Here is a 15,917-nt window from a genome sequence, read left to right as displayed (position 1 = left end):
ACACAATTATTTTTATTGAAATATTGAATTTAACCACAAATGAGGTAAACCAGTCATAAGCACCACGGGTGCATTTGAATAATAAGGTCTTGCTTAGGAAGCTCAGTGGATTTTGTATTTTCTGATAACCAGGCTATTAGCTAGTTAGACAAGTAGAGATTTCTCTACATTCTTGCTTGGCTTTTCACTTTTATTACTGTTTTTAATCTAAAAAGCAAATACAGAGGTTTGAACAATTCGTGTGGTATAGTACTTGTACAGCATTTTATTGCAAAGCAATCACATGGATGCAAATTACAATTCATTCCTCATCTTGTATCTCCCTGCAGGTTCTCCCAGCAGGATTTTTAAGAAGGAAAAAATTCATCCAAAGGACAAAGCTGATGCTTACTCTGGCGTGCTTTTGTAATGTATAGTAAGAGAAAACTCCTTCTAAAGTTAATGGGCAGTTTTCATGAGTAAAGTGACCCAAACAACGTATATCATTTATTCTATAACATTGGTCACATAGCTATGATTCTCTTTTTTATTTACTTATAGGATGTGAAATGGCATCAGGTTTTTACATGTTTCCTCATGACTATCTCAAGGAAACAGTACTGTAATAATAATGCAGAATAATAAAACAGTACTGAAATAATAATAATAATAATAAAAAAGTTACAGTTCAACTTTTTTATTACAGTCCAGCATATGAGAGAGAAAAAAGGTAGTATTCTTGTGATGCTGCAATCCCTCTTATTATAAAACTTTATTTGATGGGGAGCAAAGGAAGTTGAGAACAATTCAATATGAATACATTTCCCTGTAGGTTTAGAAAGAAAAAAATCTCAATGCTGAAGAAATGAGGCTGAAAAATAAAAATGTTATGTATTCAGTTTCTCTGGTGAAATGAGGTGGAATGACTGTTTCACAGTAGAAAGGCCATCTACAGGCATGAAGGCAATATTTATTGGGAACAGCCTGTTTAAAGCTCTTAACTCCCTCATCTGATATGGAACACATAGGATAACACTGTAGTGGTAATACTGGAAGCTTGTTAGGAAATGGCAGACTTCAAGTACATAACGAATTGATGAAATGAGATTTTAGTTGGATATTAGTCAAACAAAGTAACTGACAGAGTGACAGCTATCCAGACTGGTTATGAGATCATGACATCCCAGTTAGCTCAACCGTCCAGTTTTAGCCTGCTGAAATTTTCATTCCTTTATCCCTGACAGTTATCCTGTCTCTTCACTACGTTTTCCCCTTCCTCATCTCTTGTGGCTAAAGCAGTATTGATTCAAGTCTCCTTGGAACATAGCTTGTAGTACGCAGTGTTCACAATCACTTACTGATGCCAGGTATGAGAGCTCATTCATGCTAACTTGTTTGGAATCTACTTTTACTGCATTCCACAACCCCCACACTTAATGAAAGAGTTACTCTGAATAAAGCTCTTTTTGGCTTTCCCCTGTGGCAAGTAGTGCACCCTAAGACATTGTTACTTCAAACACTGTTGGACTGTTGGCATGTGCAGCAACCACATCTTCAGAGTACAGGCAGTCCCCGAGTTACGCGGATCCTCCGAGGCTTTGCTCCCCATCTCCCTGGTCTGCTGGGGGGGGGGGGGGAGGCGCAGCTAGTGCGCCCCCTCCCCCCAGCAGACCAAACTTTTCTCGCCGAAGACGCCTGGGGTAGAGCAGCTCGGGTGCTGCCGGGTTGGTCCCGCAGCGCCGCTCCTTGGCGCTACGGGACCAACCCGGCAGCACCCCAGCTGTTCTGCCCCAGGCGTCCCCAAGTCAGCCGCTGCTGAAACTGACCAGTGGCTGACTACAGGAAGCCCGAGGCAGAGTTGCTCTGCCCTGGGCTTCCTAGAATAATAGGAAGGTGCAGCGCTGAGGTGCAGCGCTGCCGGGACCTACCCGACAGCGCCCCAGCTACTCTGTCCCAGGTGTCCAGATTCAGCCGCTGTTGAAACTGATTCTAGGAAGCCCAGGGCAGAGCAACTCTGCCTCGGGCTTCCTGTAGTCAGCCGCTGGTCAGTTTCAGCAGCAGCTGAATCTGGACGCCAGTCCTGACTTACATACAAATTCAACTTAAGATCAAACCTACAGTCCCTATCTTGTACGTAACCCGGGAACTGCCTGTACATAGAATTTCCTTGCTGATGAGGGCCAGGGTATTTCAGTCACACAAATAAGAACATTTGAGTTATGTATAATTATTTTTTCCGGACATATTTCTAGTGTTTGAAAAAGTACATTAGTATCTTTAGCGTGAAAAGTCAGCAAAGGTTCACCGAACAGGCTGACATGCTGTTTCATGTGGGGAAAAGAAGCTACGCTTTTAATCTAAATTTTACTCTAGATTACCAGCAAATGAATCCAGGGATCCTGAAGTCTGCATTTACTGAAAGATATCTGCCACATGTTTACTTAGAGACATTTACCACATAGGCTGATCTTTTGTATTTCCATAAAACACAGGTGAAAAAATTAGCATGATTTCTTACAGCTGTTATGCAACAATAACAAATCTCAATATACTCACAGATGTAGAAATATTCCCGGCCTGGTCTAAACTCAAATCCTAGTGAGAAGGGAGTGAAGAGCTGGAATTTTTCTGAGAACTTCAATGGACCATTCGGGGAGTGTGGCCGATTACATTCCCACCTCTTGAATCCTTTGGAGGTGTGATCACAGGAGCTGTAGCCATCGAAGTTAACCATATAAAGAACGTAGCGTTCAGTCTTATCTTCTGGCACAGAATCCTCATAATGAGGGCAGAACACATCCAGATAATCATTGATGCAGACGTCAATGTGGTAGTCACCCCTCTGGAATCTAAAATTAAATGAAACATGAAGAATTAACTCATAATACGGAGCTACAGAGCTGTCCTTCTAGGATGATGTCATTACTTCCGCTTCACTTCGGCCACATCATTCACTTTTCAAAGTTATCCTTGTCTGATTCTCTCTTGGTGTAAAGGGATGCTACTTTGTTAACATCGGCAGAGCAGCACCTGCTTATTCAGTGCTATGATCACTGACACTTAATGTACACTAAGTTAAAAACTATTTTCCCCTGTGGTTTTCTGAGGGGGTTTATTTTAAATTCACAATTAAGCAAAAAGAGGACAAAAGAAAATTTACTAGCCTTGCTTTACACGTCTAGGCAGAGAGACGCACACACAATCAATGATCTCCACCAACCCAGCAGTAATCACCTCTGTGTTACAAGCTGATTTGGTTAAAAGTACTTAAATTGACTACAGCAGCACAAATGCGTTTACTTTTTCTTCATTACTGGCCACACTTTGTCAAGATGGGAAAAAAGCCTGGATTGCTTTTTAAAGGTATTTGAAAAGCAATGTTTCTCCACTGCCAAAGTACACAGAGGAGATATTGATATGTTCAGATAAAAGGATTCTGGAATATGAATTATCAGCACTCAGACTAACCTGACAGTTCTGAATGAGAGCCAAATGAGAAGTGTAGTGTAAGGCATGGGCCAGATGCATTCCTTTGTATTATTACTGAAGATTCTTCAGACATTCAAAGGAGGAGGTTTAGCAGGTGTCACTTATTTTGCATCTCTAATGCCAGGTAAGGTTTGTAGATGAAATTATGAGAAGAAATTCAACTCCTCCACATGAACCCACCCTAATACATTTAAAGATTCCATAAACAAACATCTATAAGCCTGTCAATGGATGTCAAATTCTCCTATGACAACTAACGCAACCAAATGCTGACCCATTCCACTTGAAGCTGACTGCTCATCACTACTTGTGGCTTCTTTCTTTGGCTGCTACAGTTGTCAAGTGCACCGCAGAATGATAAAGGGATAATGACAGGTTTAACTATAATACTACTTTTCAGCTGAAGGGCATATTCTAAATACCTGATGGGCTTGAAACCTGCCACCTGAGTCCTTCCGCCTAATTTCAGAGAAAAGCAATGATCTGCTGGTCCTCCAAGGAAATATTCAGAGTAAACTACACTTTTTCAAATCCCTACACTAATTTTGCTTCAATAAAATAGATTTTTAAGGGGGAAAGCCTGATACAGTTGTATAATTCCAACCGATGCACAGCTCCATGTAACATGGAAAAGTACTTTTGAACTACAGCCATTTCAAACAAAATCACATTTAAATCAGTAGCTATAACGATATTTTTGCACTCTGGTGCTTATAAAAATTGTCAATTGAACAGCTACTGTCTTAAAACATTTGCAAAAAAAGTTTTTTATTTCCTCTCTTCTCGCCATGTCAGTTAACAGTATACTGTATCCTACAGGTTATGAACAGGGAGCTCTTGTAGGTTATACATTTTAAAGCCAAATTTTCCCAACCGTATTCTCATTTATGTTTTCAAAAAATTAAGTTTTTTAATTAATAAAGAAAAGTGAATATGTGCCCTGCCTGGTTTTAACTGTGATGTATGCAGACACTGCAAACTTTCCTGAACTTTTATTCACTAGATTCTTTGGTACTAGAACTCTCCCAAATAAAGAGGAACAATTACGGTTTAGGAAAGAACCAAGGCTATGGTAAATGGGTATCTTAGAAATAGACTAATAAAATCTGTGATATAAATTTAATCTTTACTCGGAATGAAAGAGCTGCTCCACTTCATACTTTAAATGTTGAAATCATCTAATCCCTTTCTAGGTGCCTTTCCATTTTATTCCTTTATGGGGGGATGGGGAGAAGAGAACACCTAGCTTTTCTCCCTGATCATTACTTTTTAACAGAGATGATCTCAATGTTTAATTTGTAATGAAGCAGGTGTTGGAGCTCAAGATGAGTGGCCCAAAAGCATAGGCTGCATGGCCTTCAAAGTTGGGTAGCTGGAGAGCAGTGACTGCTGACTGGGAGCACAAAAGGTGCTAGGGCAATGAACTGTCAAGTCCAGAGTAGCTGGGGCTCAGCCCCAACACAATGACCTTACTTCTGTCTCTACAAGTCATAGACCATGTAGGCTTCTTCAAGCTCTTCAGTTTACTCCCAAGACACTAATATGGACAGCTGGAAATTGAAAAACTTGAAGAAAACACGAACTGCAATGCAGATTTGCAGTTGAAGTGCATGGGTCACTCATTTTCCCCCGGTATGTTTTTTCTAATCACTTTTCCCTACAGTGTCTGTACTTTCATTCCATAATCATTTGCTATAGCCAAAAAGCTATTTAAATGTCTGAAAGGGAAGAAGATGATGCTTATTAAAAGTGGTGCAGATTGGTCTTTTGCTGATGTTGCTGCCACAGCAATGAACCTGCTCCAGGGAAAACATACATCCGATATTTTATCAAGGCAACTGAGTGAAGTCTCTTCCTTCCATAAATATAGTAACAGCAATACTGAAAGGAGACAAAATGGAATTACAGAGGAAGGAAACTGACAGGATATTTATTCCCTCTCCTATAATATTCTGAGGAATTCAGTAACCAAAATGTGTCCAAGCTAAGTGGAATAGAGGCTCACTGGATTTTCAAAACTTATTTTACCAGAGAGGTTGCATAATTTCCAGTGTGCCGATCCAAGTTTAAGATGACTACATTCTCTCCTCTTCAATTGCCATATTATGTTTAGAAAGGGAAAACAAAGAGAAAGGCCACTTCTTTTATTAAAAAGTTAAGAATGCTGATTAGTTAGTAACTAGCTAATTTATCATCTCAAAGGCCTCAGAACTAGATGATACAGTTCCTCAAGAACCCTAAACTGAATCCAAAGGGAGTATATTTGACATTTACCAGCTGCAAACCTACTACTATTAGTGGAAGCCAGATATTTTACAGCTCAGAACGTAAATCTTATGCTTTCTTAATGTCTCTCCCAAAACTAGAGCTATTCTTTTGCATGTATTTATCTATTTATTTGTTCATTCAAAATATTTTTACCCTGCCTCTCTATTTAGAACACATGAGGTGGCTTACAAAATGTTTAACACACACACACTCTCTCTCTCTCTCTCTCTCTCTCTCTCTCTCTCCTCTCCCTCTCCCTCCCCCTCCCCCTCCCCCTCCCCCCCCCCTCTCTCTCTCTCTCTCTCTCTCTATATATATATATATATAAAAGAATAATACACAAAACCCCAAAGGGGGGACAGGAAACCTTTCCCTCACTTCAGACCTGATCCTGCATAGAGATCCAGTCACGTGGACCTCTGTGCCCAACTAGAGACTGTAGGGAAGAGGTTCATATGGACAGACCCAAGACAGGAACAGGATCTAGATTTAAGGAGAAAGCAGCTATGCCTACTCTGTCTCAAAATTATGTATGTGGGTGGGAGGGAGGGGAGGAGGAGGGAGGAGCAAAGGAGACAACCGTACAGCCAGGAGAGTTCTGCAAATATTCCTCTTAGAATAAAGACAAATGGCACTATTGACTTCTTTTACACACAACAAAACATGTTATCCTTCAAAGAATTAGCCTTGCTTTTCTGTCAGGTGAGATTCATACAGTGCCATGGAAACTTGTATACTATTGAGCTGGCTAACAAGCTGTAAGGTGGTAAGAGGTATTCGAGAGAGAGAAAAAAACCCCAATAGCTAAGCAGCTTCTAACCCCCAAATGTCTCCATAACCTACATACACCAGTTAATTACACAAAAGTTATGCAGATACCACTAAAGGATAGTTGGGAGAAACAACAGAAATAAAGAATACTTCAGATATCTCCTGTTTATGTTTTTTTAATCCCGAGCACTATGAATTCAGTGAAAAAATTGCATGACAATTTAAATGACAGCAACATGATGCTGACAAAAGTGTTCTGAACCTAATTCTGCTGTTCTGTTTATTCATTAATGCAAATGCAAGCACACAGTCTTGCACGTGCGTTTTTTTCACAATTATAAATTCTAAAGCATAGGCAAGCCTCATCTTTGAATTTAATAACTTTGTTGGGTACTGAAATAAGAAATGATTTATTTAACTAGATATTTAGACTGAAATAGTATTTTGCTGCTCGATGTCACTTTCTTTTCTTTTCTTCCTTAAATAAACAATCTAAAAACCTGATTTAAAAGAATAGCACAACTGACATTAATTGCCCATTATCATATAGATAGATAAAAACTGCATTAACTTTTGCTTGTTGCTTCTCCCATACAAATCATATTAGTCATATTCTAATGTTCTCAAAACATATTCTACTACCAGCTCCTCTATTTCAAACCACACAGGCAAAATTTCCTTTTATAGCATCATCCCTTCTCTTGTTCAGAGTTTGTTTTATCAAATGGATAAAAGGTCTTTAATTTTAATAGGAATTTAGATCAAGTAATTGCTATGACTATGAATGTTGAAAGTCTAGTCCTGATTATAGTCCCAGGAATAGTCAACTGCAGACAGTGGCCCTGATTCTGTGCTGCTTTGTACTTGTTGCTAACACCAATGCAAAATGGATGCTACCAAATTAGAACATCACACATTCCTGTATTCTGGTATTACCGAGGACACAAAGTGCAGGGCAACAGTGAATCAGGCCCAATGTGCCAACAAACTGTTAACATCAATTTAACAAAAGAGGGGAAAAGAAAGAACAAACAAATGAACTAGCTAAGTTTCCTCGGAAACAGCGCAGTAGAGCGGTTTTGTTTTGAGCTGGAGTGTACTCTTGGATGTCTGTGCATGAAATAATACTGTAAAATCTTACATAAAACTAATACCTTTTTGGTAAGATACTGATATCTACAATGACAACATTTTGATGTCCCTTCAGATATATTAGATATCTGTGTATCTACCCAAAGCAGCAATGATCCCTTTTACAGGTGTGCTGTGTTATTTGTAATGATACAGTCAACCCATTACCAGTGGCTTAATCAACTCCTAAAGAACTGATTTATTCAAAACCTTTTAGTATCTAAAGTTAAAACACACACTTGCTGGAAGCCTGGTAACTCATGACAGGGAAGCCTATGTCTATTCTTTGTTCTTTTAAACACTCCCTACGGGACCCGTATTTGATCTACCTTAAAAATTCTACACTGCAATGAGGAAAGTCTCCTGGATGCTAATAACCTTGGGGGTTATGGGGTTAAATACATAATTTTATTGCTGTGAATTTATTTTAGAGCTGCTATTTTCGTGGCACCCATTAATCCTTTTCTGCTCCCATTACTGGCTTTGTCACAACATTTAATAAACTGTTCACATAGCTGTGCTGACATCATCACTAATTCTGATGCAAAACAATGAAGTAATCAAAAAACTATTTTAATTTCAGCTCCATTCAAACCAGAAGAATATTCAGCAATTTACTGATGCTAAGAAAAGTGTATAATGAAAGAAATGACATTATAGGGCATCTAAAAATGTATTACCAACCTCAGAAAGCAAAGAAACAAAACAAAACAAAAAATTGAAAATAAAGAAGATTTGCCCTTTCAGTCCTATGTGTTACAATTTCACAAATTAGGAGAAATCCAAATATTATGACAAAAGAATACACAGGAGACAGCCTAGGGAAAATAATAATCAAGAGCCAATACAAAGAGGCAACTTAAGTACATGAAGCGGAGTGAAACTGAAAGTTATTCTTTTGTCATTAAGTCCTCTATTAAATTACCGTTTATCGGAAGTAATTAAACAGTGGGAAGAGATGCCAGACTAATGGTTAGATTATGATAATTGTATGTCTTTGTTATGATACAGCTGATCAAAATAAGACATGGTCACATCCATTCAACTAAAACTACTATGCAACTGTCAGGCTTTCATGAGAAGCCAAGCACCCAAAAGACTGTACCCAAGCCTCCACCTCTCCTTGGCCCACTTCCATCACAATTACACAGCTGAGCAGAATCTAGTCCCTGCACTTGAGAGTTCATCAGACTTCAATTTAGATTTTTACAACAGAATGCAACAACCAATTGCCTTAAGAGTAGAAGCTGAGATGGTCTTTCTGCCTTTCACTTTCTTTGTACAAATGTGCCAGGGACCTAGCTTCACCTCTTATTCCTGCTGCCTTCCCACACTGGCAGCAAAGTATGTCATATAAAATGGAATGGAGGAAAGGGGACAGAATAAATGACAAAACAGCACAGTAGGAAGATACAGAACAGAACCCCATTACACTGGGCTTCAAGGGCACAGTGCCAGCTTATGTAGTTTGCCTTCCCCCTGGAAATCATCTTTCCCCCCATGATTACCAATTTCTCTGTTCATTGTAGACATTTTATTTTTTGTTATAAACTTTTGTTGTTGTTTCTTACTGATAAACTGCCAACATATATGGCATATTATGCTACATGATCAATCCAACAGTCAGACAGTTTATTTAAAGAGAGGGGGAGCAAGAGAAAGAGGAGAGCAAAGCTAACTTGACCTTTGATATTTAGTCAAAGGAACAAGTTTAGAACTGAGCAGTCTTGAGGGCTGAAACTAGGGATGTTAAATATTAGTTAACTGAAGAGTCAATTAACATAATGATTTCTTATTGGTTAGTCGACTATTCTATAGTTGCTGGGGGCGGGGCTGGCAGCCAGTGTGCTCTGGCCTCACTCCAGAGGAGTAGCAAAGGAAGCTGGTCCAATGGGAGCTAGTTTAAAAGACAGCTCCCCTCACCGACCAGCTGCCTTCTTGGCCTGTGCTGCTGCTTCTGATAAAGGCAGCAGCACGGAGTAGCAGCAGCCCCTGTCTGAGTGGGGTCTAAGCTCCTGGACCTGGCGTGAGCTGGAACTGAGCTGGGCTGCCTGCCCATCCGATTCCTAATACACTTTAAAAGCAGAGCCACAGTAGAGGTAGGTCCCAGACCAGGCATGAGCCAGGCTGCCAGCCAGCCTGCTAAAAAATTTACTGGTGGGGGATAAGGATGGGGTTAGGGTTAACATCATTAACAATTAACATATAAGCTTTTGCTTATCAGTTATTCGACTACACTATTACCATCCCTAGTTGAAATTGACTCTCCACAATGAGAAAACTAGAGTTATCAAGGCAAAGTTTGTATTGGTGGCTTTACATCAGAGACACCACCAAATAAGAAAAAAAGGAGTGCATCTGAGCAGAAAAGTAAGACATCCTATTTTGTTTTCTCTTGCGCTTAAGTGTTGTGTCTTCAGATAGCACATTCCATCTAATTCCACTGAAAGCATCGAGCCGCTCAAAAAACTTTCCCTGTCCCAGTGCTACATATGCCCTCGCCCTTTCCCTTCTGATCAAGGCCCTGCACCTTCCATGGGCCTGGAGCTGCCTGCCACCCCAGTCAAATCTGCTACATCAAAACAAAGACCAATGGCACATGCCTTAAAAAGATGGAGGCCTAGTTTAAAAAAGCTGTTTATTAACTATGCAAAAACATGTCTGCTCCATTTACTATTAATATATCCTCTCAGCTATGTTTATTTGTACAGCTGAGTCCTATATTTTTTTATAGCCAGCACTCCAGAAAGATATATATACAATGATAATGCAAATCATAAAAAAATGGAAACTAATTGCTCTTTCCTGAGAAATGTAAGAGGGAGGGCAAAAGAAACATATCAACATTATTTCCCACCTATAAATCTAAGCACTCTAGGGAGGCTTAAGTACTACAACACCTTTACCCACTTAACTTCACAGATTTTCCACACTGTCTATCGATGATAGGGACATTTTTCATTCCTTTTATTAATACTGTCCTTTCTTAAAGTCTGTGTTCTGTTACAGCACTTGTCTGATCTGTTGGGCTTCAGTGGCACAGTCATGCCAAGACACAAGGAGGCTAGAGTGATAAGGGACCCCCTCATGCTGCGTGTGGCATGTCAGAGCATGGATCCCAAAGAGGTCAGACTCTCATCCTCACCTTCTCCTAGCTCTGATAGATTTAATCCCTGCATCTGCAGCCTCTACCTGTTTACAGATTTGTTTCATTGCTGTGGGCATTTACTTTACTGAGGCAGATAGAGGGGGAAGAAGGAAAGGAGGATAGAGGAGGAGTTATGATTCTGTCAAAAGGTATTAAACTTACAGACTAAACTTCAATATTGATGACCTGAATCACAGAAACAGCAGGGTACTACACCCAAGCAGACACTCGAGTCTGTCTGGGTTTGCACACAGAGGTTTTATCCAGATTGTGAAACCATAATGACAACGCCAGCCTCTTTGCAAGGTTGCTCATATTACTTCTATCCAGCAGCGATACTCATGGCCTGACTCTCAGTATTTAGTTCAGTTTATCCAAGGAGTAATGAGGAAAGCTGATAATTACCACTCATGCATTTCTATACATTGCCATCAAAATATCCTCCTCTCACGATAGTCCCACAGTCACACTCACTCCCTTGCAAACATTCACAGAAGCTGTTAAGTTTTTCCTTTTATTTTCTGTGTAATACAAAGTTACTTGAAAACACAAGACCCACATCAATATTCAGGCCCCACCCTTGTCTGCCTTAAACTGGTTTGTTAACTGATAATTTTTTAGAAATGAACATCAGGGTCTGCTTCTTAGATTTCTGTCACACTAACACATATGCTTTAGGATCAGCAAAGGTTAAGGAGCAGAATTCCCCTCCTATCCAAAGTTAAAACTGAGTTTCTTAACAGTTAAACAGGTCAAATTATAGCATAGTAATAATTATAAATTAGTAATAAACAATCCAGATTTGCAGTGCATAACAACGTATGTTGGCCATGTGTCTAATCTAGAAGCAGCAGTCTATCAGGCTTGATGGAATGTGACTCCATGATTGGTAGTTGTTAATCCTGCTTGAGGCATGTACTGACATCTATTAATGGATATGGAGAACAATGCCCCATTTGCCGAAAAGTCCTGTTTTTCACACTCAAAGCCAAAGAAAGAACACTTGCACGACAGGCGTGTTGATCTATAACATGACTGATAGATATAAAGTGGAGTCAATTTCTACCTTGAGGAGTACAGAATAAATAGCTCACTGATACTAATGCAGGTCATTTTTACAAACAAATTTTCCCACTGATATTTTCAAGTCAGACAAAAGAATTAAGGCCAGCTGATGTAAATTGGTGCTCTACAGAAAAACAGCTAAGTTGATTTACACCAGCTGAAAACTTGGACAGAAAATGACAGTGAATTTATATTTAAGTAAATACTATCTATCTATCTATCTGTCTATCTATCTATATAATGTTCCAACTGTTGCTTATACACCTGGTTATAATTAATCTCTCAAGAGATTTTATTTTTAGTGTTTAGTTATGAATTTATAATTTTTTTAAAAAGCTGATAGGATTGCTAAAAATTAACTGGATTACTTTAACTAGTATTTCCTTATTGGCAAACAAAAGCTATAATGTTGCTCACAAAATTCCCTTTATTGTCATGTTCAACTTTCATAGGTACTGCCATAATTTCACAATTTTTTTGCCTAAATTGTGTCAATGTCATATCCTATGATACTATTAAAAATGTTTTTCATCTGAGTGTAACACCTACTATTTTTAATAGTAACACCTACTAGTAACACACAAATGATCCAACTTGGTTCCATTTAAGCAGCATAAGGAACACTCAAAAATCAATGTAACATAAGCTCTATTCTTTATCTATCATTTAGAGTCTATGAGAGGCATGCTGCAAAATACAGAATACTTACGTTACCCTTTGTAGGAAAATTAAGTATGTCATTATATCGGTTATGGATAGTTTCCTTGCATTTTGTTAGTTTTGGGTATGCTACTTTCACTCTTGTGGCTGAAAATTTTTCGAGACAAACTGAAAATACTGTTACTATGAAAACAGTTGTTTCAAGACCTTATAATGCAATATGGGTAACTCTCTCACTGTTATTTGCAACATATTCTGTATGAAGAGTCTCAACAAATAAGTAGTATGTTTAAAGTAGTTCCCAATGGGATAAGTGCTGACAGTTAATGAAAATGATCAAGTGCTATCATAAATGCATATGATTTGTGAATGACGATCTATAAAACTAAGGAGATCAAATTAGAGAATGTGAGCTATATAATGTGACAGAGAACTAACTACAAAATCAGGGAAATCCTAATATCTAATAGTCCTAATATCTAATTGAGGTGTTTGCTATGAACAAGTGATAGCCCTGTAGATTCAAATACATCTGCAAAATCTATTTGAATCATTAAGAATAACTAACAAATGCATAAAAAGTCATTATCTATTCAGAGACTATTTGATATCAGAAAAATGGGCCATAATCAATGAATAAATTGTTTGTAACAATAGTTTGGCCACATTTAGTTATGAGACCATGAAAAGATTGACCTTAATGACATCAAAAGAACAATTTTAGAGATGGTTGCAGAGGGACATTAAATAATTTAAAACTTCTCTTTTTAACTTTCTATATTCAAGTCTTTTAAGAAGACGCTCTTGCATTCCAAGCATACTGAAATTTCAAGAAAAAATTAACTTCTATATTAGAGGTTACAGTAGCATGAAGTAAAGCTATTATTAATGATTGAAATATTATTCTTCCTAATAAAGTTGTTTTTTTTTCTAAAGACTTACCGTACAGCTAGTCTATAAAAATGTCTATCAGACTGAATGTTGGTACATACTGTCTCACAACAAATGCACTTAAAACATTTTTTCCAGGGAAATGTGCCTTTGTAAATTATGCAATGTAAATAAAACAGAAAAATACTAACTCCAGGGAGGGTTTTATGCTTAAAAATATGATTCAAATAGCTCTGCTTTGCTTTTTTTTTTAAATGGCAATTAGCCTGATGCAGTCTGTGTTTTGGTATCTGGCATAAGTGAATGTGCTGATAAGTGGTATGCAGTGTTGTAGCCATGTTGGTACCAGCATATTAGAGAGATACAGTGGGTGAGCTAAAATCTGTTTTGTGCCAAGCATTTGAGCTTACATAGATCTCTTCTTCAGGTCTCCAAAACATATGCAAAGTGTCACAGTTTAACAGAGGGTGGAACAGATAGATTGTTTATCATAAATAGTTAACACATATTCTAAGTCCTATAAACAGATAAAACATTAAAAAGATTATATTCTGTTGGACAATTACACGTTTTTAATTGAATAGATCTAGTAAATCATACAATTCTAAATAGTGGATGCACACAGAACTTTTACCATTTTGAAAATGTTTACTGTTTCTAATTATATTTCTATTATGGGTTTAATTTAATTCTTATTCACAATCCACAGCATTTAGCTCTCAAATGTATTCTTTCTATATGAATGACTTCCACACAACATGAGTAAGGGAAGCAGAATCTGACTATTTTCTTTTTAGAGACTTCATAACTTTCAAAATGGTTAAACTTCTAAAAAAGCACCCTCAAATCTTTTTATTGTTCTTTCATCCCAAAAGGCTTCAGCAAAATACATCCACCATTCTCATCTCCAAGCTACAGAAATCACTTCCCCACAACTAAATTATGGCCACCCCTGTGGTAGGGCAGCACAACTGTTTTAAGGTCAGAGAATGCCACACTAAATGTTAAGATAAGAACTAGAGAATAATATAGACAAATTAAATTGAGGGTTTTGCTTGCTTTTCTTATCTCTATTGTCAGTGCAACAATAATAAGAATCGGAATCATGCACCTATAAGGCAGTATTTTCTATACATTCACTACCTATTTATTATAGGCTGAAAAAGTTGCAATGATTGGAGGCATTACTGCCTATCAGTAAATTTACACCACTTTATTGATATTAATACTTATAAATGGATGTTTTCTCCTTTTAAAAAATTATTACTAAACAAATACAGAGACCAAAAACTTAAATTATATTAAGAAGTGAAGCAGTTTGATAAAATAAGAACTGGCCTTATTGAAAAATGCCTTCAGGTACAGAAAATCCTATTCTGTTATCACCTAGTCCCCACCCCTTCCCTCCATCTTCCCTGATCTGAAATGAAACACAAATCAAAGCCCAACTCTTCACTCCTTGCTCCATCTATTTATTCCTCCTGGTTTTCTTACATACTAATCTCTTTTTCTTATACCCCTGGACAGGCTCCCCACTAGATATGGTAGGTTCTCATGCCTGCCCTTAGTCTGCTGTTCATTTCAAAGATCCTAAAATAGACTTCATAAGAGAAGTCTCTCTAAATCCTAGTCCAGAAGAATGATATGTGTTGAGTTTGTATTCATACTCTGGGATTACAAAGATGCCACAAATATTCTAGGATCCAACCCTGGTGGAAACCCCAAATACCAGGATGTTTGAAATGCTGGGCAATGATAGCCAGATGTGTTATTGCTCAATAGGTCTTAAAAGATAAGGGCATTAAGGATGGAGGAATCTGTAACTTTAAATGAGACAGTTGTACGAAAAGAAAGGTAGGAGGGGGGAAGAGATGGGTAATTATAGCGAAGAAAGATAGTATCTTCTTGGAACACAGTTCACTAGATGTCTCCACTCAAGTGTGCTGGGTCAAAAGGTTTGGTGAATATCTGAATGGAACCTATGAACCTCCCAGGGTTTCCCCATCACTAATTAAAACCTACCCACAATTAAGGGTAACAGTTGATCTCTAGTCAGCTCCAGGATGATGTGATTTTGAAGTACACCTGGCATGTAAAATTATTCTCTCTTGGGAGGAATATACAGTACATTTAGATTTGAGTTGACATATTAACTGTGAATTTCTCAATTTGTGACATTTTAAGCCAGATACTTCATAATTTAAATGATGACTTTAGAACACTGGATCCAAATGGAAAGATGTTTTCATATTTGCATATAATGAACTGTGCCTTCATCCTTAGCCCCCCTGTCTTTGAAAACCTATGTAAAAAAAAAATAAATCTGGTTACCGTTACTGGACATGTAAAACATCCTGGTACTCTTGGGTTCCCTCTAGGGATGAGTACTAGGATATTTGTGACATCTTTTTAATCCCAGCTCAACAAATTTAATTCTTTTGATACAGGATTTCAGGGAGACTTCTCTTATGAATTACACTCCCACTGACTACAAAGGGAATTTGGCCAAACAAGG

General features: G+C 38.0%; 1 protein-coding gene across 2 annotated transcripts in view; it reads right to left on the bottom strand.

Annotated features, from left to right (window-relative positions):
• Positions 1-15,917, bottom strand: part of EFNA5 (ephrin A5) — a 295,583-nt gene that overhangs the window by 55,459 nt on the left and 224,207 nt on the right. For both annotated transcript variants that reach the window (XM_006128886.3, XM_006128885.3), the window contains exon 2: positions 2,536-2,828. In XM_006128886.3, the coding sequence (XP_006128948.1) occupies positions 2,536-2,828 (293 nt within the window). The remainder of the gene's footprint in view (positions 1-2,535; positions 2,829-15,917) is intronic.

The sequence above is a fragment of the Pelodiscus sinensis genome, chromosome 6, assembly GCF_049634645.1.
Source record: "Pelodiscus sinensis isolate JC-2024 chromosome 6, ASM4963464v1, whole genome shotgun sequence".
NCBI classification, from domain to species: Eukaryota; Metazoa; Chordata; order Testudines; family Trionychidae; genus Pelodiscus; species Pelodiscus sinensis.
The sequence above is the reverse complement of the archived record's forward strand: the minus strand, read 5'-3'. Positions and strand labels throughout refer to the sequence as shown.